This window comes from Nelusetta ayraudi, unplaced genomic scaffold (assembly GCF_046127955.1).
Source record: "Nelusetta ayraudi isolate G7.1 ecotype Tasmania unplaced genomic scaffold, CSIRO-AGI_Nayr_v1 ptg000079l, whole genome shotgun sequence".
Taxonomy (NCBI): domain Eukaryota; kingdom Metazoa; phylum Chordata; class Actinopteri; order Tetraodontiformes; family Monacanthidae; genus Nelusetta; species Nelusetta ayraudi.
In genome coordinates this window covers 241,309-264,941 of record NW_027466129.1, presented here as the reverse complement: position 1 = coordinate 264,941, position 23,633 = coordinate 241,309, and the positions used below count along the sequence as shown (strand labels likewise).

The following is a 23,633-nucleotide window of genomic DNA, read 5'->3' as shown; positions in this document are numbered from 1 at the left end:
TGCAAGTCCGTCGCCGCAAGCAGGCGGAGTTTTGTCGAGCATTTAAAGCTTCCCCTGAATTGGCTTTGGTAGCTAATACAATCAATTATAGATCGAAAAATATACGTATATATGGGTAAAAGATTCAAGCATCTTCAGTTATTTAAATGTGTCAGTTAAAAGGTTGGCTAATTTAGTAGATGCATTTGTTTAATATGTAAATATCTTGCTTTTTTATCTTGCTTTTTTTCTGTACATACTTACAAATATTTTATTTTTGTCTATATCTTCAGTTTATATAATTCTTGACCTTTTGCACTGTAGCCAATTTCTTTTTTGTTGTTGCTGTAATCATGCAAATTTCCCCATCGTGGAATCAAAAAAGGTCTTATTGTTATTGTTATCATTATTATTTGGAATAATACACAATTTATATTAAAAAAGTTACACACCCATGTCCCAAATTAAAATATACGTTTTTGCAATCAAATCATGGAAATAAAACAGACTAGTCAAATATAGAAACACTTTATTCCCAGAAGATGTAGCAGTGAGTTATCTACAGACATAGAAAGGCCGATAAAAACCAATTTTAGTTACAACAGTATGATGTACGACAAGAGCTCACCCAGTCAATTTCTGTAAACCCATATACAGAAACAAGATGATTGTTATATTTCCACCAAGCGACGGCGATGGACACTTAACAGCTGCAGCGCACAGACAACGGGACGCAACGTTTGCTTGAGGTGGAGGGAGGCGGCAGGAATCAGGACACCAAAGCAAACAGGTGGAGCTCAATACCATTTTAAGATGCAAGTAAAACTCACCCCGTCTGACGCGGGGGAAGGGGAGTGAAGGGGCACATGAAACACACCACCACGGTACTACAGACGGCTGGAATGGTTCTCAGACCACCGGGGAAGAAACGATGCCCTCACACGTCCTCAAACCACAGATTGCACAACAGTAGTTTCAGTTACAGGAGTCAGATTTCCTCAAAAAAATGCCTGTTATTCGTTTTTGTTTGACGTTTTCTCTGAATCATTGGCATGAAACATGAGTCCAGGAGGTCCGTACTCTGTCACAAAGGGCATCACAAGAACAGAAACATACCACACGCCGAAGAATCAAAACCCCTTTAAGTTCATCATAAGAAAATACCATTGTTGTTTCTGCTCTATCAAGTACAAAAGTCAATACTTAATAATCATAATAATAATCACAAGCACCCGTCTGCCCCTCCCCCAACTGACCAAAAAAAAACCCCCACTCCTCACTCTGTCGATTCCTTCTTCAAATACACAGCAAATTCGGGAGATAGAGGGGGCGGGGGCAGGGGGAGGGGCGCTAGAGGAGCGTGAAGGAGAGACGCACATATTGCTTCTCCGTCGTAAAGTTGGCAATACTGTGCAGCTGTAAACAGAAACAACACACTGGTCAAACATCTTAGTGGTCATTTTAATGCAATTTTTTTTTTTTTTGTCTGGTCGTTCCAGGGAAGAGTGCAAGAGCACACAGGCGAGTAGTGTGAAAACTCCAGGAAGCTCCTCCTCCCAAAAGAGGGGTGTGGTTGGGGGGGGGGGGGGGGTCAGTGCCAGAGGGCTGTATTGCTTTGCGAAAGGGATCCGTTAGGTTCGTTACAAATAAAATAAAAAAAATACTGGAAACGACAACTCGCTTCCTCCACACAGAGAATCACACCAGTTGTGATCAATCAGCAGCCTTTTTACTTTTTAATCTAAAAAGACACACACACACACACACACATAAAAACTTGACATCTGTCTGACTGGCAAACCAGAGTGAGGTGGTGATGGAAGTATGGAGAAGCCATGCAGGACAACAAATGCTTGTTAAAATACTTTGCAAGTTTTGCTTGTTTGTTTGTGTTTTTTTTGCCCCCTGTCCACACACACACACACACACACACACACACACACACACACACACACACACACACACACACACACACACACACACACACACACACACACACACACACTTTTTTTTTTCTTTAATAACAAATTTGTTCGCAGCAGGCCACCCTGCATCGTGGGTGTAGTTTTGTCCTGGCACGACATCACAGCAACAGTCCAACAGTCCAACAGTCCAACAGTGAGAGTTCATGACGCTGGAGGCGGTCGATGTGTTGATGTGTTATTGTGGTGGTTGTTGTGTTGCGCAGAGAGTCACAAACATTAAAACCAGAGCGCCGAGGGAACCGGCTGGAGTGTTTAGTGGTCTGTTGGCATGGCTTGGATTCCCAGGGTCACAGGTCCAGGGTCGCAGGGGGTCAAAGGTCAGGAGTCAGGAGGGGCTTTTTTGGGGGGGTGATTTCGGGGCAGCCACCGACAGGGTTCAAAGGTCAGAGCCCAGGTGCACGCTGATGCTGGGCGAGCGCTGCGTGTGGTTGCTCGCCGGGCTCAGGTAGCCCAGGCCGTCCTCCTGCAGGCTGCAGGAGTAGCGGCCGGCCTCCAGGGGGACGTGGTTAGCGGCCAGCCCCACCGCCACCGCTGTGTTGCCGCCGGCTGCCTGCTCGAAGGAGCGGGAGAAGACGGCGCTGGCGGTGCGCGTCAGGTTGGTGAGGGCGCCGGCCTTGGGCACCGATTGGCTGGAGGTGAGCGTCAGCCGCTTGACGGACAGCTCGACGCTCTCGCTGGCGGCGCGGCCCATGGCCAGCGGGCTGGAGTCGCGCCCGTCCTTGTCCTTGTCTTTGTCTTTGCTGGAGCGGCTGCCGAAGCGGCACTTCTTCATGGCCTTGGCGCCGAGGTTCAGCGTGGTGACGCTGTTGCTGATGGTGATGGTGGGCGGGGGCGTCGGCGTCCCCTCCGACGCCCCGACGCCGCCACCGACGCCTGGCCACACCCCCTCGTCCAGCTCCGAGATGTCCATCAGCTCATCCGGGGAACCCAGATCCACCGCATCTGCCGGGACAGACGGACACGGACAAAAAAGCGGGGGGGAGATTGTGAACAGGACGAGCGAAGGATCGAGAGAAGAAAAAAGAAAGAAAAGCGACTCGTCTGCCAGCCAGCCGACGTCGTCAAATCAGATTGAAAATGTTAAAGGACTGTGAAATAACTGTAACAAATAAAATGTTAAATCTCTCAACAACTTTTTTTTTTTGTGTAAACCTTTTTTGCAGAACCTCAAGGAAGGCTGGGTGTCAGAGGAGCCTAAAGCAAAAATGAAATCACTGTCCAGCAGGTGGCGCCTTTTAACCAGTGGCGGTTAAGCCACCTGACTTGGAACACAGGGTAAGATTTTTTTCATCCTAGCACAAAGGTGAAAGTCAGTAGCTTTATGGCAGCAGCAGCAGGAGGAGGGTAAGGAGGAGGAGGAGGAGGAAGAGGAAGGCACGTTGTTGTCCCAAAAGACAGGAGAGGGCGGAGCTTGTGAGCGGAAGCCTCGGTAACACCACAGGAGGGAAGAAGAGGAAGGCAAGAGTGAGGCGCCAACACCTGAACAACGCTTTAAAAAAAAACAAAAAACAAAACAAAATGAAATCAGGATCCTCTCAGCTACGACACGCACACTGATCTCCTCTACCAGGTCTGGGGACAGCGCCCGTGTCTGCACAGTGACAGACAGGTGGCGCCGTGGCTAACTCAGAACATCTTCGGTAGTGGACTGTAAGGCTGCTGACGGGACAGACAGGCAGGTCCAACACGTCCAACTCTGGTTGGGCTTTTTATTTTTATTTTTATTTTTTAGACCCGCGAGTCTCCCCCCTCAGCGCCGAGCTACCCGGTCAGAAGGAAGGAATCTGCCTCCAGGGGGCGCAACCCAGGGCCGATGTGTCGAGGCCGAGTGGTGCAGGAGTGCTGTAACAAGTTCTCACGTAGTTAAAAAGAAAAAAAAAACAAAAAAAACTTTTTTTAAGGTTCTTTTTTTAATTTAAATTTCTCTATTGACTGTTTTGTATCGGCCACATTCACCATTGTTTAGCTTCCTGCGAGAGTTCTGATAAGGCAGCCATGGGCAAACTACGGGCCAGGCCATAAAGCTTTTTAATCCAGCCTGTTGAACCTGCAGAAATTCTGTTAACAGTAAGTAATTCATAATTAGCTGTATTTCATCTATCTTTTGTGTGTTTTTTTTAAGAGTCATTTCAATAAAGAGCTAAATACCGTGGGGGCTTCCAAGACACTGATTTTGTTGACTGATTGACTTTTGTTCTTTTTCAACTGACATTAAAGTAACATGTTTTCTACATATCCAATGATACATTTTTTTCACCAAAACACTTCATCCATCTGCTGCTGCTCCAGCCCCACCGTCACATTCTAGAACATATGGTGGCCCAGCAGTGAAAATGCTTGCCCACCTTTGTCCTGTGATAGGGTCACAATTCCCACTGTCCATTAGTTTTTCTTTACTGATTAGTTGCACGTCAGTTAGATCATTGATGACCAAATCAAACTGAGGGAGGGGAGGGGGACCCTTGGCTGGAAAGGTGGGAGGAGCCACACAGAAGAGTGAATGAGACTGGACAGATGAGCAGGAAGAGTGTGATTAGGTGAAGAGAGGCTCAGCGCAGCAGGTATAAAAAAAGGGGGAAGTCGTCATCATCATCATCATTAGCATCATCATGCAGCGTTTTTAGACCACGCCCCCAACACACGGTTACCTAGGTTACCCCGGGATTGGGGCAGGGGGGGAGGGGAGGGTCAGGACCTTAGTGCTGGCTCCTCCCTGTGGAGGCCAAGCCCGAGCCCTCGCTCTCCACCATCCGCCTCACAGACTTCTGCCTCCTGACCTCCTGACCCCGCGTGCTGGACTCGGCGCTGACCTCAGAGGGCGCGCCTAAGGCGTCGGAGTCCGGCGGGGCGCGGCCGTCGTGCCGCAGGGGCCGCAGGGACTCTCCGTTGGGCATGCGTTCGCCGCTCGCGCCTGTCACACTGATCTCGGGGAGGCCGGTGCCCCCCAGTGCCGCATCACTGTCTACACTCACCTCCTGGGACTCTGATGTGAAAGTGGGGGGAGGGGGGCACCGGGGTGAGGGGTGGGGGTAGGTTTAGACAAACGCGCACACACACACACACACACACACACACACGCATACACATGTATCATGCACGCGTTGATGACAAACACATAAAAAGAAGATCATGTGCACAGGCACACACAACCACAGCGACACAAGAGACACACGGAGGTAAAAACAAAAACAAACATCAATGTCATGGCAGAAAAATAAAAAGACAAAAACAAACAAAAAAAACATAGTGATCAGTGCACAACAACACATGGCCATAATACATGCTGCATGGAGGCAAACACAACACCGACACAGTATTTGAATGGAGCGGCGCCGTAGCCTGGGACTGAACTCCAGTGTTGGACTGAGAGTTCAAACCCTCTGACCAGAACCATGGGGCTGCAGTTTACCTGCCTGATCTGATCTGGGTTCTGGTGACAAAAGACTGTGTTCTCGAGTTGTTAAACCTCATCAAAACAGGTGCAACTGTTAACGACAGTAACAGGTTTTAACGACAGTAACAGCTCAGACAGCCGTAACAGTTCCAACAACTGTAACGGTTGGAAGAGCTGTAACACATGTAACTGTTACAGTTCAAACAGCTGTAACTGCAGACAACAGTAACAGGTTTTAACGACTGCAGGATGCAGGTTGAAATCCACTGGTTCAGTTTTCTCTCTATTTTAAGATTCCACAGCGAGCCTCCGGCCACCTGTAGGCACACCTGTAGGCACACCTGTAGGCACACCTGTGGCGTCTCCCCCTCCCCCTCCTTCCCCCCCCCCGTCCTCCTCTCGCTCTCCTCCGGGCGCACCAGACTCACCGTGTCTCTTCCAGCGGTGTCCCCGGATGGACAGCGAGGTGACGGCGTTGCGGGAGATGCGGGAGGACGTGGGCGTGATTTCCACCTGGATGCTGCGTGCGCCCTCCCTGTTGTTGCTCTTCAGCGCTGCCCCGTGGAGCGAGGACTTGATGGCGTTGGCCACCTGAGGGTTGGGGGGAGGAAAAGAAGCAACGCGTTCACACATATTCAGCGGACGCCACCTGGACTGAGGGGACAACCAGCTGGTGAAACCACTGAGGGGAGACACAACACGTCACTCAACAGCAGATTAACAACACAGCCAACTTGGCTGTGACACTGTTAAAGCTGTTCCAGAGAGAGAGGGAGAGAGAGAGAGAGGGAGAGAGAAACAGAGAGAGAGAGAGGGAGAGAGAGAGAGAGAGAGAGAGAGAGAGTGGAGAAAAAAAACTATGGCTTTGTGGCATTCAGCATAATTAGCCCTCTGTTTGCGGCCTCCTACCGAAACAGATTATTTGTTGGACCTTCCGGGGAGGGGGCAAACCTAAGACTTGCCCTGGGGAGTTTTCACTCACCTGCAAGAGGCATCGGTGCACTCTGTGATGTCACAAAGGGAACACCACTGCCGGAAATGTGTGAGCTCACAGTTTGGCAACGTGGGATTTTCAAAAATTTACAATGTTCGAATAAACACCAATCTGATGGATCGAGGCCCAGGTTTTTTTTTTCCCAGCTAATGTCTTTTCAGGACATCATCACATTATGTGCACAATATTACATAATTATTCTAGTTCACGGTACTCAAAAATAAATCCCTCTGTTATGGCTGCAAAATTCCCAAGTGGCACTTGCAGCATGATCACTAATGACCATGAAACAGCTTAGTGAGAAACATGTGGCGGAAAAGCCTGATAATCACAACACAGCGTGCCTTTTGTCTGCAGCGCCGCCGTGCTAGGCTAAGGCTAGGCTAGGCTAGGCTAACCTAACAGGCGTGTGGGACACGGCACCACAACAAGGGAACAGAAATAAACACGCCGGCTGCTATTTTTAACCGCACACACACGTGCACGTGTGCCGGTGTGTGGTTGTGCCATATGACAAGCAGGAAGTTTCATCTTCCTCATTCAAATATCACATTTCCACAGCTTAGCGCTTTTTTTTCTTCCCCTTTTTTTTTTTTTGTTAAACCCGATCCAAAAAAAAAAAGGTTTGGATTGCCGTGGTGGAGGCCCACCTTGACTTGTGTAATAATTCTGCGAGCTTAGGTTCAATCCGCTACTTCCTGGGACTCAAGGATTAAAGCTTAACGGAGCAGAGTGGAAGGCATGTAAATAATCTAGTGGGATTACACTCTGCTCGCAGACACACACAGACTGGCACAATGCACTGTGCAATGTGCTGCGCACGGTTCCCGGCTTCATTGCCAAATCACATTACCGCCCCAGCGCGCACACAAACACACACAGACACGCACATTCACACACAAGGAGTAAAATGATGTGAATTTCATTTTGCCAAAGCCCAACATGGGATGACGGAGGTGTGACTGCAGCACATAAAAACATGATTCCGCCCACCAGCAGAGGTTCAGGGAACAGCTCCAGCTGGGCCCGGTACAGAACATCATCCAGCGCTTTGGAGCCCAGATCGACTTCTCCGTTACACCTACACACAAACACAAACACAAACACAAAACATTAAAAACACGACTCAGTAAAGTTTTAAAAGCCTGGCAGGACTTTTCTTGATCATTTTAGGATCTTTACTGTCACAAATAACATGAATCTTGCTGCTGAGGAATCATCCAGCACAAGCTGAACTTCTGTAGCTGACAGTCGTCATCAGTAGCTGCGTTTCCATGACCCCTACAATTGTGCAAAACCTAAATATGGCAATAAAGAACTTGTCATGGAAACGGCTTAAAGATTTTGATGCTCTCATGAGGTGGTTTTTCAGACGTATATCTGAAGGTATATCGCAAAAGTGCCATGGAAACAGTTTTTTCGCATTTACGCGTCACCGGACGTGACGTACGGGGTCACGTGACCAGTTCACTTCAAGTGAAAATGGCTTGGACAGAGGAGGAAACGGAATATTTTTTACAAGTAATCCCATAGAAAAACAAAACAACCACTCTTGACAAATGTAAACAAACAAAAGCAAACATAATTCTCGTACAATCTCGTAAAATCTCGTAAAATTCTTGTAAAATCTTAAAATCAGCTGGCTGAATTACGTGAGAATTCTCATAAATCTCGTGGGACAAGATTTTATGTCAATTACGGCTTTTGCGCTTCACACCATTCAATGGAAACACCTGCAAAATCACAATTGTATTTTGTGGAAATTTTAGAAATATCGCCTTTTTTGGGGAGGGGGGAACACTGTGGTGGAGAGGCAGCTAGGGGCAGTGTTGCGCCGCCCTCAGTGCGGCCGGACACTCACAGAGCGTAGTGGATCCCTGTGATCAGCTGCACCAGGAAGTCCGCCGTCACCGTCAGCCGCGTGCTGATGCCTTTGTAGCGCCGAATCTGTTGCCGAGGGTAACCGCATATACTCACCCTGCAGGGAGGAGGAGGGAGGTGTTGGGGGGGGGGGGGGGGGATCAATGATGATATTTGCATTGATTAAAACAGGCAGCTTCAAGCTTCAAGCACAGATTTAGACAATAGACACAAGAACATGGCAATTAGCGCATACTGCAAAAGAATAGTGTGTGTGAGTGTGAGTGTGTGAGTGTGTACTCCACCTGGAGCTGAGCTGGCAGAGCGACTGGAGCGAGGTGGCCGTCATGTAGCTGAGGGCAGCGTTGTAACACAGCAGCAGGAAGGTCAGCACCTCGAACCTGCAGCAGCACAGAAAAATGTTTTGTCTTCTTCATGTCTTTATTCAATGTGGCCTGAATGAATAGATCATGAGGTGAGTAACTCGCAGCGCCTCCAACCGCACAACAAGAGAACCAAGACAACAAGGTCTGGAAGAGGGGAAAGCCATCAGAGAGACTGAGGAGGGTTTTCATTTCATGCTGACCCATCCTACTTTAGATGTGAGGCGGCGTCTATTTTTGTCCACTCGTAGTTCAGCCTTCAGAGGGCCGTACAAACCACAAACGCACCCAGCTCGCTATACCTCAGTGGTTCCTCAAGTTGCAGCACTCATTCATTTCAGCCCGGAGATCAAACAGCGCGACTGCACCGAGCGGCGGGACCATTTTCTTTTGTCGAGTTGAAAAGTTGAAGGTGACCTTCAGGATTTTGGACGCAGGAGCGACTTTCAGTCCACTCGTGGAAGTTTAAAGGAAAAAAAAACAAGGTCACAGCTTCCAATGAGAAACAAGACAGAGACGGGAGGCAGGGGAGGTCATCATAATCTGTCTTGGCAGCGGCTCTGACAGCAGAGGACGTGGTGTGTCTGCAGGGCGGGGGCGGGGGTCGCTGGCCGAGGGAGGAAACCCCGACCCATGTGACCCACACTGTCAGATCTCTGCTCCGCGTGTCCGACAGCATGTTTGATTCGCTGCTCGCATTTCGTTTCGTGGAAGAACAACAAGTCGGCGTCCTGGCGGAGACGTCGGCTGCTGAATATTTCACAAATCTCCTGAATGAAAGATGAGAGGCGTCGCACCGCTGCCGACGGCGCACGTTTCAATCCAGACATAGGCTGCGTTCAGACTGCAGGCAAATCTGATTCAAATCAGATTCCTTCTCATATATGATTTTTAGGACTGACTTCAGCGTAGCGTGTAGTTTGTGACGTCACATCATTGCGACAGCGACACTTGTTGCCATACATGGCCTGGAGCTTGGCTGGAATGGAGCTACTGTATCTCCCCACACACTGATGAGCCAATGTCCAGGCACTGACTGCTGTTTTCTACTGCTTCTGTCTGCTCTATGACCTTACAGCTCCGCACCTCTGGTCTGGCGCATTGGCTCTTGTGTAGCTAGAGTGGCGTCACAGACAGTCAAAACCTCCTGAAGGTGGTTTCAATCCGTTAAGCAAAAATTGGATTTTGGCTGGCAGTCTGAACGTGGCTAAAATATTGCTGCGTGAAGACAGAAGATGGACTCGGAGGCTCCGACTCTACCTGTTCTGTGCGGTGAAGGTCTCCCTCTGCAGGTGGGGCCCGCTGTAGACCACCCTGCTCAGGCCGTGATTGGCCAGGGCCCCCTCGGTGAGGGCGATGGAGCCGATGGCTGAGGGCTGCGGGTGAGACGGAGAAGAGACAGAAGAAGAAGAAGAAGAAGAAGAAGAAGAAGACGAAGAAGAAGACGAAGAAGACGAGCTGAGCTCAAACTTTCTGCAAAAAACAATCAGGAAAAAGCAGTGATCGTGACCTCCACTCACCTCGTGATAAACGGAGGGTTTGGAGAGCGAAGGGACGGTAAAAGACAAGATTTTACTCTGTCCATCCTTATCCACAATTTCCTATGGAAAAAAAGGCAACCAATGTACGTGACTTCAACTTTGAGAAAGTTTGTGCAGATGTCTTCAGGCGCAATCTTCTGTTTTTCCTGCTGTTTGTTTATCTGAACCTCAGGGTTTCCTTTTTTCCCCACTGGCCCTGCAGCAGCGCGTGTGTATTTGCACACACACACACACACACACACACACACACACACACACACACACACACACACACACACACACACACACACACACACACACACACACACACACACACACACACACACCCCGGGGTTTCTGGCTTCCCCCGTGTGCATTTTAATGTCAAACAGATTAATAGGAGCCGGTCAGTGTGCTGAGTGACAGCTGACCTATTCTGCCGCTCAGACAGGAAGTGACTCCGCGCTGCACTTTGCTGATAGGACGCCGGTAGAGCCGGAGGGGATGAGAGGGGAGCGCGACACACTTCAATAATTGCTATTTGCCCGGCATCTCTCTGGTGGGTGGGTGGGTGGGTGTGTGTGTGTGTGTGTGTGTGTGTGTGTGTGTGTGGTGGAATCAGCAAATTGAAAAATCTAATTTTTGCAGAGTGACTGTTTCGGTGGCGCAGTGGTTAGCACAAGGTCGTGGGTTCGATTCCGGGCCTGGGACCTTTCTGTGTGGAGTCTGGGGTCGCTCCAGGTTCACCGGCTTCCTCCCACAGTGCAAAAACATGCATGTGAGGTGAATTGCAAACTCTAAATTGTCTGTAGGTGTGTGTGTGTGTGTGAGTGTGAATAGTTGTTTGTCTCTACGTGGCCCTGCGATGAACCGGTGACTTGTTCAGGGTGTCACCCTGCCTTCACCCTATGACAGCTGGGAGAGGCTCCAGCAGACCTGAGCTGACCCTGGGCTCAGGAAGAAGCGGGTATTGAATGGATGGATGGGCTGTTTTTCACGTCCATGTTCAAGAACAAAGCACAAAGAGTGAGCGGTAATCTTTTCATGTGATGCCTGAGGCGGCTCAGCAGTTAAGTCCCTCGCTCTGGAATTGCAGGAATATATGGCAAACACACACACACACACAGAGTCACGGTCCTCCCTACCAGGTTGTAGATGCCCAGCAGCAGGGCTTCGATGCAGCCCGAGGTGTGGGGGTCCCTGGCTGCGCTGACGGACAGAAGGCTCCACAGGAGCTCCGGCAGGAACTGCAGCGTGAAGCGCTGCAGCTGAGGCTCGCCGCTGCGGTAAAACTCAAAGAGCTGGTGACAGACGGGCTCCAGCAACTGTGGACAGGCAGGAGGAGGGGGAGGAGGAGGAGGAGGAGCAGGAGGTTAACACGCAGCTTGAGGGCATGAGTGGGGCTCAGAGGCGAATAAGCAGAGAAAAACAAGGGCAACATTATAGACTCTTTTTTTTTCTATTTTATTTTTTTTCCTCAGTGTGGGTGAAAAGTTGTGAGGTGATTTTGTGTTTGTGTGCCTACGTCGCTGTAGTTCTCCCGGATGACCTTGTAGAGGGCCGGGACCAGGGAAACTTTCTCTCTTAGTGAGGAAGCATAGTTGGACACAGCGCTGTCAGGGAGGGTCTGCAACACACACACACACACACACACACACACACACACACACACACACACACACACACACACACACACACACACACACACACACACACACACACACACACACACTCTTTTAGATTTTAGCATTTTCACAACAAAGCATCAATTTAAGCAGCAAGAAAAAAAACAAGCAACACAGGAGGAGGCTGTAAACAGAGGGCTAAAATTGACAATTTCCTGAAGATCTGAAGACCTGAAGAATCCCCTCCTCCTCCCACCGAGTTCATTAATCATACAAGAAAACCAAAAATTTAAATCAAAAATCAAGTTTTTAGAGAAAAAAAAAAAATCAGGATTTTATTTCTGTCCAAAATCGCCCCGCCTCAGCTTCACCACCTCGTCAATGAGGCCACCGGGTGGCCGTTTGAGCAGCAGAACCTGCAGCACGACAAAGGTCAAAGGGCGCAAACTGAACGTCCAGCTGACATTGCGCCTGGACGAGAAGCCGACAGAACTGCTGCGACCGCTTCTGGGTTTTTTCCCCATCAACAGAGCTCTCAGCGGGAGGTCGTGGCGGTTGCTAAACAACACGGCGGCCCGTCTCGTTCCACCCAGAGGGGGCGCCGCTGTCGACAGGCCGGCCCTCCGACGCTCGCGCGTGAAAATCTCACCCGCCGCTTCAATCATCACACACCGGCTGAGTGCCGGTCACGTACCACTCAAAGAAGGTGACTCGACACTCAGGGTGGAGGCGGGTGGGGGTGGGGGTGGGGGGGGTGTGCGTCTGTTTCGTGTGTGTGCCTGTGTGTGGTGTGTGTGCTGCAGGACTGAGTAATAAATAGCCTGCAGAGCGAGTGGAGGGAGTCGTGCTCAGGCGCTGCACTAACGCCGTACCTTAAACTCTGACAGCCACTCCTCCACCACTCCTTGGTCCATCGCCAACATCTTCCCTCATCTGCAGTGGAGTCACCTCAACCTGCGACGGAGAGAGAGAGAGAGAGAGAGAGAGAGTGAGAGAGAGAGGGAGGGAGGGAGAGAGAGAGAGGGAGGGAGAGAGGGAGGGCAGGAGAGAGAGTGTGAGAGAGAGAGAGAGAGAGACAGAGCGAGGGAGAGAGAGAGAGAGAGAGAGAGAGAGAGAGAGAGGGAGGGTGGGAGAGAGAGTGTGAAAGAGAGAGAGAGAGAGAGAGAGGGAGGGAGAGAGAGGGAGGGCGGGAGAGAGAGTGTGAGAGAGAGAGAGAGAGAGAGAGAATACATGAACACACGCTGCAGAATGATGCACATGCAACAAAAACACAGACTGCATCCACACACATGCATCCACACACATGCACAAACACACACACACACTAACACACACACCTGCACTGTTTGCCACCCTGGTGGCCCCCTGCCTGCAGCGCTGAGGAGGAAGTGCTGCTGAACAGAGGCTGCAGACGGTGCAGCAAACAGCGAGCGCTCAGTGCGCCGGAGGAGCGTGTTACTCCATCCTTTACCCTTCACATTCCGCTTTTCAGACACACACACACACACACACACACACACACACACACACACACACACACACACACACACACACACACACACACACACACACACACACAGGCGCATGTGTGCACACACACACGCTCGCACGCACACACACACTCCCTCTCGCTCGCTGCAGCACCTAACCTCCTCTGAAGTCAGGCTTGCACACTGAAGAAAGAAAGGAAGAAATAAAAATCACCCACACAGAGGAGAAGCGGCCGGCGAACGCTGGCTGACTGGATCCACGACCGAAGCGTCGAGGAGGGAGAGACAGAGGTGCTGAGGAGACACAGCGTCCATGTCTTGAGACAAAGACTGAAATATCATCATTGGCCTTTAAATCATTGGAACGTTAGAACGTCAGTGTAAATCAAATGATTCCTCTGCTTTGAGTCAAGAGCTGATCCTCCTTTTCTAGCCAGCCAACCAGCCAGCCTGCCTGCCTGCCTGCCTGCCTGCCTGCCTGCCTGTCTGCCTGTCTGTCTGTCTGTCTGTCTGTCTGTCTGTCTGTCTGTCTGCCTGCCTGCAAGCCTGGCCTACACCTCAACCGGCCTCCACATGATGGGCGCAGCAGTGTTGCTGACTCCGGACCTCCTGGTTCTCGATATTTAAACAGGGCAGAGTGACGTTCCTTAGCGACTAGGGATGCAAATTATCGATTAATTCATTAGTTGTTAATTGATTCACCTTGTCGATCGATTAACGATTAATCGATGAGCAGCGATTTTTCCTGAAAACCTAAATTTCACAATGAAAAATGTGTAAGGAAGACATTATTTAACCCATGCTGAGGATCCAATATGACCCATTTTTACATCAGAGAACCACTACACTGTTATAATGATATTAACTACCTGTGGATAAAATGTTCAATTAATTGCAACTAATTTAATCGATTAAATTCTTAATTGACAATTAATCGATGGTCGATTAATTGTTAGCGTCCCTATTAGCGACACTCATGCGATCGCGTCAACGGTCGCATGTTTTTTTTCAATCTGTTGCTGTTGCTTTCTGTCGCCATCTCTGGTGACTGACCAACATGATTGTGCCTGACATTTCTTGCTCATTATAAATAATTGAGATAAACACGTTGTGGATGGTGCGTCTGAACATCCAGACACCATCGCTCCTCCTCCTCCTCCTCCTCTTCCTCCTCTTCCTCCTCTTTTGTCGTCCCTCGTCACTAATCAGCTCGCCACACACACACACACACACACACACACACACACACACACACACACACACACACACACACACACACACACACACACACACACACACACACACACACACACACACACACACCCATCTGCTTTATCATTCTGTATTATTTCGGTGCTCGGTCTCCAACATGCCAGCCAGGTGTCTATTTATGGACTGAACCACAGACAGAACAACAAGGGGAGCGAGCTGTGACTCACGACAATATGGGGAAGGATTATGCAGCAGAATAGCCTCCATTTGCAGGAATCAGTTTCTCTGTGGCGGTTCGGTTCCGCCGTCGCCGTCGCCCTCCACGCTGACGGCCGGCGAGGAGGGATAAAGGAAAATGTGAGGGCGACATTTTAAAAGCGGGCTTGCGCAACATAAACCAGTCAGGAGCTGCGATTAGAGCGCCGATGAGTCAGCCACCGCCTGGGAGCAACCTTCTCTGACTTTCAAGTCGTCCACAGGAGTTTGTTCAGCAGCAGCAGCTGGCGTCTGCAACATCATCATCATCTGTCACGCATTCTAGGCTCACCCAAGACAGTCGCAGCACAAGACGAAGCAAACACTGCAATAAATACATAAAAATATGCCTGAAGTAAGAAAATGAAGCTACAAATTGTAAAATATCACCTCTGAACACAACACCGGGCCCCTGCGACACGCTGCTGCAGCCGCGCCAACCGTGACGAGGGAAACTGATGCTAATTGCAGGCAGTAATGTTGTTCGCCATAGAGTGCAATCGGGTTATCGAGCAGAAGTCGGTCTTCCGTCGTTGGCTGGCGGCCAAATCGCTCTGTGTCATTATGGACTAACACAAGATGACAAAAGTAAGAAGTCTCGGGCTCCATTACAGTTTTTTCGCAAAAGAAAAGCGATATTTCTAAAAAAAATTTGACAAAGTACAATTGCGACTTGCAGGCGTTTTGCATTGAATGGAGGGAAGCGCATAAGCCGTAATTCTGGTAAATCTCGTCCCGCTAGATTTACCAGAATTACGGCTCCGTCCAATCATAACGCAACATTTTCACTTGAAGTCACTGACCTACGTACAGACCAGTCCATGTGACCTTGAACTGAACACGTCGGGGTGACGTGTAAATGTGGAAAAAGTGTTTCCCAGACACTTTTGCGATATACCTCCATATGGATACGTCTGAAAAAAACACCTCATGAGAGCGTCAAAACATTTTAGACATAATTGAGAGTTTTTTTCCCCAAGTTTTGGTGTTTAGATGACCAGGTTTTCTCTCTCTCTCGATGGGGAGGACGGGGAGGATGGGGAGGATGGGGAGGATGGGGAGGACAGGGAGGATGGGGAGGATGGGGAGGACGGGGAGGATGGGGAGGATGGGGAGGATGGGGAGGACGGGGAGGACGGGGAGGATGGGGAGGATGGGGAGGACGGGGAGGATGGGGAGGATGGGGAGGACGGGGAGGACGGGGAGGATGGGGAGGATGGGGAGGACAGGGAGGATGGGGAGGATGGGGAGGAAGGGGAGGGGAGGGACGGAGGATGGGGGCGATAGGGAGGATAGGGGGGACGGGGAGGATGGGGAGGATGGGGAGGATAGGGAGGATGGGGAGGATGGGGAGGACGGGGAGGACGGGGAGGATGGGGAGGATGGGGAGGACAGGGAGGATGGGGAGGATGGGGAGGATGGGGAGGGGAGGGACGGAGGATGGGGGCGATAGGGAGGATAGGGGGGACGGGGAGGATGGGGAGGATGGGGAGGATGGGGAGGACGGGGAGGACGGGGAGGATGGGGAGGAAGGGGAGGGGAGGGACGGAGGATGGGGGCGATAGGGAGGATAGGGGGGACGGGGAGGATGGGGAGGATGGGGAGGATAGGGAGGATGGGGAGGACGGGGAGGACGGGGAGGATGGGGAGGATGGGGAGGATGGGGAGGATGGGGAGGACGGGGAGGATGGGGAGGATAGGGAGGCAGCAGATCGATGGCTAAATGAAGAGGTGGAGGGAGATAATTGGATGTAAAGCCAGAGGAGGGATAAAAAGGCATGTTAACAACCCAGGGGAAGGATAACTGAAGTGCAGTGGGACAGAGGGGTCGATTAGAGGAGGACAGTTCATTAGATCTGAGCATGGGCTGCCCTGGAAACCTCCACAGAGGAGCTGGAACTCAATCGCACACTGGTGCAGGGACTGTGAACAGGCTTGACAGGTGGCTTTCAGCTTCCACACACTTTCTAGTCGACAAAGGTTTGGGTTCTTTTAACAGGCCGACTGAGAAAAACAAGACAAACGGGTGTAAAAAAGAGACAAAATGGCTAATGGATGATGTGTTGTGCCTTACGCAAGTGTGTGTGTGTGTGTATGTGTGTGTGTGTTTATTCATCGTCTGCTCTGACAAAACCTGTTCCTGTGAGCGAGCTAAAGTTGACAGTTTGTTCCATCGGAATTTCCACCCACGCCTCCGTCACACACACACACACACACACACACACACACACACACACACACACACACACACACACACACACACACACACACACACACACACACACACACACACACACACACACACACACGGCTGGCTGGCATGCTAAATGAGCTTACGTCTGACTCCGCCTCCTCTTTCCAAGGCATCCTTGGGAGTTTACATTCCTAATCCGTGTGGTAGCCGCGCTCCAGTGTCTCGACAGTGACAAAGCGAGCGGGTCCACCCCGGAGAATATTGTAACAAGACGACTCACAAAAAGCGTCGTCGGCCAAACGCTTCGGAACAACTCCGTCAGTCAGGAAGTGAGCTGGCTGAAGTAATTAAAGCCCTCAATAGAGGGAAGAAAGGAAATGGGGTGGGGAGGGTGGAAAGAGAGGCGAGTGGGTGGCGCTGAGAGCGACACAGCTGCTGGTTACTGCGGTTGAACAAGTGGAAGCCACACTGAAAATCACTCCAGTTTACCAAAGACCTCCAACACTTGAACCAAGGCGACTGAAACTGTTGGAACCAGAAACCACAAACTGCCGGACCTCAACGCCTGGAGAGTAACACACATCAAGACAGTATCATATACAGTGGTGTAGTCTGCATGAGACGCAGGTATACGTCGCTTGATCACTAGAAAAGGTCCGAATTACCGTAAAACCACTAAAAAAAAAAGGGTGTGTTTTTGACACGACGTTCACTTTCCCGTTTAAGAATGTGATTAAAAGTTTCATGTTCTGATCTGTTGGACAGTCAGCCGTTGCTTTTGTGCTGCTTTGGAGAATTGATTTGTATTTGCAGCACTTCTTGCACTTGATTGCTGAAACTTTATTTTTTTTTATACAAGTGCGTTAATTATTTACCCATTTCTTTCTTTATTTTAACAAATTTGTCTTGTGACTGCTGTTGGTCAGTTCATTAAGGCCCAGCTACAGTTAGACAGTTACATCATCAGTCTTTCACGATCTCACTTATATGCGGATGCTTTAAAAAAAAAAAGTTCCCTGTAGTTTAGAGGCTCAATCAGCCCGACAGAGGAGCGCATGGACGCAGCCATTTGTGGCCGTGTGCTGTGGAAGAGGAAACGCCCGGACAGGCAGAGTGAGTGAGTGTCTCTCACCACAGCAGCACCTCAGCACCAGCGAGGCCAGCGGAGCTGAGCAGAGCGGTCGGACTTCTAGGGAAGTTGTGGGGAAGAGCAACTCTGCAGTGCCAGGATTCTTCTTGCACAACGTCCGGTCCTTTCACAAGACGCGTCGTGTTTCAACATGGACGTTTTGGGTTAGTGTTTTTGTTTTTTTTTTTCTTTGAGAGCGCAGCCTGACACAACCCAAATGGAAACTCTTCCATTACGATCGCAGTGCAGCACGCACGCAGCCACCCAGGAAGTTTCAATAAACTGTTATATTTCACCCGAGACCTCCCGACTCAGCCGTCACTGGAGGAGCCGGGAAATTCTCCCGCTACTGAGCTTTGTTTACCGGCGAATCCAAGCTCGTTTTTGAGCCACGGCAGAGGCTAAGCTGCTAGCTCCCACATGGCTGAGCTTCAGGTAAAAAGATGAAGGCGGGATTACATAAGGAGCCATAAAGGGCACAGCCTCCACCACAACCACGGCCGCCTCACCTGAGCCGCTCGCACCGCGTCCACTGGCAGGGCTTCTGCACCGTCTCTGTCCAGTGCACAAAGTTGATATGTTCTTTATTTGGACTATCTTGGCCTGCGGTTCACCCAGTTGCATCATCACCTCCCACCTTCAGTTGCCCCCCCCCTTGGCATCGTCTTAAAAGTGGTCGCCTATGGCATGAAGGAAAGAGGAGGGGGAAGTGTGTGTGGGGGTGTTTCGCTTCCTGTTTTGTTATTTTTCTTTCTCAGACACACACACACACACACATATTTGCGGACTCCCCGCGGCCAAGTAGACAAGACAGGCGTCTCTGTTTGTGTATGGCTGATACTGCTGCAGTGGGAGAAGGATCCAGCGGGGAGGAATCCTCTTATGGCAGCCCACGCGCCTCACTCAGTCGCCTCAAAGCCCGCGGTGCATCTCTGCCCTTCCAATCTCCAGTCACCCATCAGCCAGAGAGCCTGTCGACACCAGTGATTAACACCGAGCCTTGTTTCCTTTTTCATTCCTTTATCCTTCCCATGACTCAAACATTTAACGGTGAACGACAGGAAAGCACTTCTGAGATTCTTGGCTCAGCACTTGATTTTTGCATGGCCCAGAATTGTTTTTCTTTCTTACGATATCCTCTCAGCTCAAATGCAGATTCACGTGGAAGAGAGACTACGGCCGTATTCTTTGGCAAAGATCGCAAGTGCATTATCCAAAAAGCGCTGGCTTGCTTGACTCAGAGCGTGATGCTGGACGACAGCAGCGCCTGCATGATCTTCCTGCTGAATGACCTGCTGGGCTGCACTGTCAGAGATTATTAAGAGGCCGGAGACACCGGGAGCCACAAATGCAGCACATTAACAACTTGTCTACGCCTACGCACACGCACAATGATGACAGCCCTCGAGGAGTGCACAAACACATGCCTGACAAACCTGTCAATTGCTCAAAGGCAAGTTCATCCTCTGAGAAAAGCAAACGCACATGATCGTGCAAATACCGTGCATTTGTTTGGTTTTTTTTGTCATGCATGGCAGTGCACCTTTGCACTACTTCACAGTATGAAAAAAAAGGGTGTTTGATACAGCCTCTGCAGCAGCAGTGAAGCAACTCGAGTTGACAGTGCACGATCTGCATGGGCCTCTGTGGTGAAGCCGTCATAGGACCCCCTGCTTTCATACAGGAAACCCTTGACCTGACCTCAACAAGCCGAGTGGTGGAAAGGAAGGCTCGATCACATGATGGAGCGCTGAAGAAACCGCAGAAGCCAACCAACCGGTCTGAAGTGGAATGTCTCCTACCTCTGTCTGGCAGAGGGGGAAAAAAGAGCTCACCTGAGGAATTTTAAGTGGTTATAATCTTAAGGTCGCACAGCTGCTCCCAGACAACACAGTCAGTCGGGTGCAAAGTCTGCATCTTTGACAACTCTTTGGTAAGGGAAGAAATAGTTCAGCACATTTGAGTCAAAAACCCTTCCTATTAACATTAAAAAACAAACAAAAAAAAAAACTGGTTTATTGGACGTTTTCCGGCTAATTCCTCTGATAACCGGTGCCAGTGCACCATTTAAACGCAGATTTCGCCACAACGACAACGAATAGAGCCTCTCCCGAGACACAATGGCAAAAAATGTATTAAAATAAAATAAAACAACGCACCACTGACTATATACTTCAGTGTGTTTGTTAGCCAGTCTCGCCAGGGGACGGTTACACGAATCCCCTACCCGCCGCCACACAGCCGCTGCTAGCCGGACGACTGCGAGCTGTCACCGCGGACGCATACAGTTTAGCCCGCTAGTTAGCTCGCTCGGCTACGGCGCCACAAACAAGACAAGTGGGGAAGTAAGCGCCGACTTACTGGCATGCCTGTCTGCCGGTTCCCCGGTGTCGCTCTCCTCTGTCGCTCCAGCGAGATCTGCGGACGGCTATCACCTCGCTACTCCATAAATTCCCTCAATAATTCATCAAAATCGGCTCCTTCCATCTTCATTACTTTCACCATTCAGCCGAGCTCAGACAAGGGGACGAGGCTGCCGCAGAGTGGCAAGCGCCGAGCGAATGGCCGAGAAGCCTACGATCCAACTGCCGCGCCCCCAACGACCCCGACCAATCAGGGTAGGGAGGAGGCTGCGCATTCATAATTTCCACGATCATGGTAGGCTGTCGCTGTCAGTATACGGTAGTTGCTCTCTGCTCTCTGACGGCAGAAAATCTCACCAAGCGCTCCTGAAATTAATCACCTGAATTATTAATTGGTGACATTTGAAACATAATCGGCCTGTTTGAATAATTGATTACACGTCAATAGCTTTAGTTTTAATCTGAACCTCTTTCAGGACCGATGTTTAATGTTATGAATTAATTTATCAACATGACCCGTCACACCAGATATTCTGATTACATCCATGAAGAGACAATATTTCAGGTTAAAGGTCATACCAACGTGAGTGCAAACTTAGGTCTGACTGTGGACTGACTTTTATTGACTCAGGCCTTACTTTTACCACACCGTGTTTATTAGATGTGACTTAATAATGCTTTATGTTTGTGGCGAAGCCAAACAATATAAATCAGTCTACCTACGATTTAAAAAGTGCGACAGCGAAGTTTGTTTTCCTCGTCCTCTTTTATTCTTAAATGCAGTGCAGAACAATTTAATAACAATTCATAATCATTGCAACAAAAAAAGAAAAGAAAATTTCTTACAAATCTCCTAAAACGTCGTCATAAACTTCGTAAGCGTGCCCAGTATACAATTAAAAAAGTGTTTACATCACCTAGGTCCCTAAAAAAAAGAAAGTCTTCTTTACGCCGTGCAATTTCTTTATGGAACAGTATGTAAAAAGACTGAGCCTAAAAGTGAATCTTTAGTGCCCCCTCGTGCTTGGTAGTAAGATCACACCAGTAAAAAAAGAAACCAGTTTCCACGGGAAAATGTTATCGCAGCGCTTTGCAATAAAAAAATTCAAGACATTTTTGTAGTTAAATAGTGTTTTGAATTCATGTAGTACTACTAATGTGATTAAGCGATATTATTGTAATTTAATTATAATTAAATGCATGCTGCACACAAATTCTTTTGTGAGCATTTGTTTACTGTTTCGAAGTTCAAGTTGCTTTGCATTTTCATACATCAGAAAAACACAGAAATTTCACTATTGCTTTTATAAAAGGTACTGCGTGCAAGACCTAAATTCTGTCTGCTTGTGCTGCAAGTGCAAAATTTCAAGTCCAGGATATAAAATGTGCAGGAGTTACACAATAGTGCCTGCTATCTGTGCGACCTCGGTGAACACTTCGCCGGCCTGTTTTCTGTATTCCAGCGACATTTCCTTTGCCCTCCTGACCTCGTTCATGTTCTCATCTAGGTTCCCGCTGAGCCTTCCTTGCTCCTGAAAAGTTGTTGCATTCGTCTTCACTTGCTCAGCCATTGGACCCTGGGTACGTATCAGCCAGCCAATCATCTCCTGAAGGGTGGTGCCCTTAGAAATGGTGGCCTTGGCACTCTCTGAGACAGCCTTAATCTCACCCTGAGCCAGCTTTAGGTGTGGGGGCACTGGTTCCTCCTCACTTTCCCCTGCTGACTTCAGGGGGGTCACATCCAGTAAAAAGTCATAGCCTTTTGTCTTCAGGGAGATGCGGAACTGCGATGCTGGAATTGAAGAAATGTAAAAATAATTATAATAATCATAGGAATCAAGGAAATTTATTTGGGGGGGGGGGGGGGTTGCTTCCCTATAACTGTAATGTCAGTGGGATGTGGTGGTGTCACTTGCCGTGCTCGTCTCTCATCCTCCCCACACATTTAGCCAGAGTCAGGGCATCGCTGTGGTCACAACCATAGACCTGTCTCACATTCTTGGTGTGCCGCACCATGGCCTCGTAGTGCTCAAACTGCTCATTAAAAGTCTCAGCCATATCAAAAAATCTCTGATCCAACTCCGGCACCCCCACGCGCCTCATCACCAGCCGGCCGATCCGCCTCACCGCTTGGGCATCTGGGGGGAGTGAAAGACAGGGCTGGAGTACATGTGATTGAAATACATCTACTTGAAATGTAGCTCAGGTCGGTGCACACTGTACCATTGTGTGCTGATCTGGTCTGTCTGGCTGATGCAGATCCATTCAGGTCAGGTGGACTGGCTTGGAGAAGAGGTCGCCTCTGCAAACAAGCAACAGTTTTCTCCACACACAGCTGTTTCTCAAGCTTTAAATCAGTATTAAGGCATGTATTATCCCTTATTCAACAGCCTGCTATGCGTGGGAACGGGATGTCTGTGGGCCACGTGTTTATGGAAGGACTTACACGGTACATTAAGGATGACAACAATCCAACTCAGATTGTTTTCAACATTTGTAGATCCGCGGTCACACATTTAATAAAGACTTTCTTACACTTACAAGATGAAAAAAAAAAAATTCCCTCAGCCTCATTAAACTGTCCTTCAGCGTTGATACACTGGTCTTGCGTGTTATTCATGAATATTAAACCCTCTGATACAGTGCAAAGACAAGGTTTACGGTCGAAAGGAAACTGGAACAACGCACTTTGACCGACGCCACTGTGAGTTTTCAGACATACCTCGTCGTCTTCATCAGCGAAGCAGCAACAGCAGAGGAAACGTGACATTCTTCCCACCGTGTTCCGGTTCTACTCTCACTGTTTTCGGGTCACTTGTCATTGACAATGAATCCGCTGTCTGCAGTATTCGTGACGTGACGTCAGTGTCATGAGACTTCGAGAAGGAAAAAAATCTTCCTGTTTTTTTTTTTTTTTTCGTCGTCCGGAGTGCTGCATGGTGTGATAACTGCGGCCAACAGGTGTGCGGCTGGAGCTCGACACGCATGCCGACACCATTGGCGTGTTTTTTTTATATCATTAAATGAATCAGTAATATAAGGTCCCTTTCACTTCTACCCTTTTTGTTCCGAATAACAAATCTGTTTCTTTCAAATCCACTGCGCCAAGACAAATACCTTGTGAAATCCTGAACTATAATTTGTACTTTGCCATATTTGTCGCCAGAGGGCGAGCGCGGGCATTGCTCAACTTTGAAACTGGGCGGGGAGTAAGAAATACCAACAGCAACAAACGCAGCGAAAACACTGC

The 23,633-nt window shown here is 49.3% G+C and overlaps 2 protein-coding genes across 6 annotated transcripts; both read right to left on the bottom strand.

Moving 5' to 3' along the window:
* Window positions 1-491: 491 nt before the first annotated feature.
* On the bottom strand, window positions 492-20,574 carry hycc1 (hyccin PI4KA lipid kinase complex subunit 1). 5 transcript variants are annotated; one of them, XM_076043924.1, is made up of 11 exons: window positions 20,382-20,574; window positions 12,613-12,694; window positions 11,641-11,742; window positions 11,261-11,440; window positions 10,116-10,196; window positions 9,856-9,971; window positions 8,518-8,613; window positions 8,214-8,330; window positions 7,346-7,433; window positions 5,787-5,949; window positions 492-2,906 (listed from the first exon to the last, which is right to left on the bottom strand). In XM_076043924.1, exons 2-11 carry the CDS (start codon window positions 12,661-12,663, stop codon window positions 2,341-2,343), a joined length of 1,560 nt encoding a protein of 519 aa, XP_075900039.1. In that variant the 5' UTR covers window positions 12,664-12,694; window positions 20,382-20,574; the 3' UTR covers window positions 492-2,340. The 5 variants fall into 5 exon arrangements, with proteins under 5 accessions (XP_075900039.1, XP_075900041.1, XP_075900040.1 ...); XM_076043926.1 differs by lacking the exon at window positions 20,382-20,574 and adding an exon at window positions 18,530-19,500; XM_076043925.1 differs by lacking the exon at window positions 20,382-20,574 and adding an exon at window positions 17,035-17,173.
* Window positions 20,575-21,136: 562 nt separating this feature from the next.
* LOC142900245 (uncharacterized) lies at window positions 21,137-23,610 on the bottom strand. The gene is made up of 4 exons (XM_076044430.1): window positions 23,106-23,610; window positions 22,607-22,685; window positions 22,300-22,521; window positions 21,137-22,175 (listed from the first exon to the last, which is right to left on the bottom strand). The coding sequence occupies exons 1-4, from the start codon at window positions 23,151-23,153 to the stop codon at window positions 21,778-21,780; spliced, it is 747 nt and encodes a 248-aa protein (XP_075900545.1). The 5' UTR covers window positions 23,154-23,610; the 3' UTR covers window positions 21,137-21,777.
* Window positions 23,611-23,633: the final 23 nt, after the last annotated feature.

Excerpts from the sequence above, each read along its gene's own strand:
- hycc1 (XM_076043924.1), bottom strand. The coding sequence starts at position 12,663 with ATGTTGGCGATGGACCAAGGAGTGGTGGAGGAGTGGCTGTCAGAGTTT. Across the intron at positions 11,743-12,612 it reads AGTGGCTGTCAGAGTTTAAG|ACCCTCCCTGACAGCGCTGT; the intron begins GTACGGCGTTAG and ends TGTGTGTTGCAG. Across the intron at positions 10,197-11,260 it reads TGCTGGGCATCTACAACCTG|GAAATTGTGGATAAGGATGG; the intron begins GTAGGGAGGACC and ends TTTTTTCCATAG.
- LOC142900245 (XM_076044430.1), bottom strand. The coding sequence starts at position 23,153 with ATGTCACGTTTCCTCTGCTGTTGCTGCTTCGCTGATGAAGACGACGAG. Across the intron at positions 22,686-23,105 it reads TCGCTGATGAAGACGACGAG|AGGCGACCTCTTCTCCAAGC; the intron begins GTATGTCTGAAA and ends GCTTGTTTGCAG. Across the intron at positions 22,522-22,606 it reads GACCAGATCAGCACACAATG|ATGCCCAAGCGGTGAGGCGG; the intron begins GTACAGTGTGCA and ends CACTCCCCCCAG.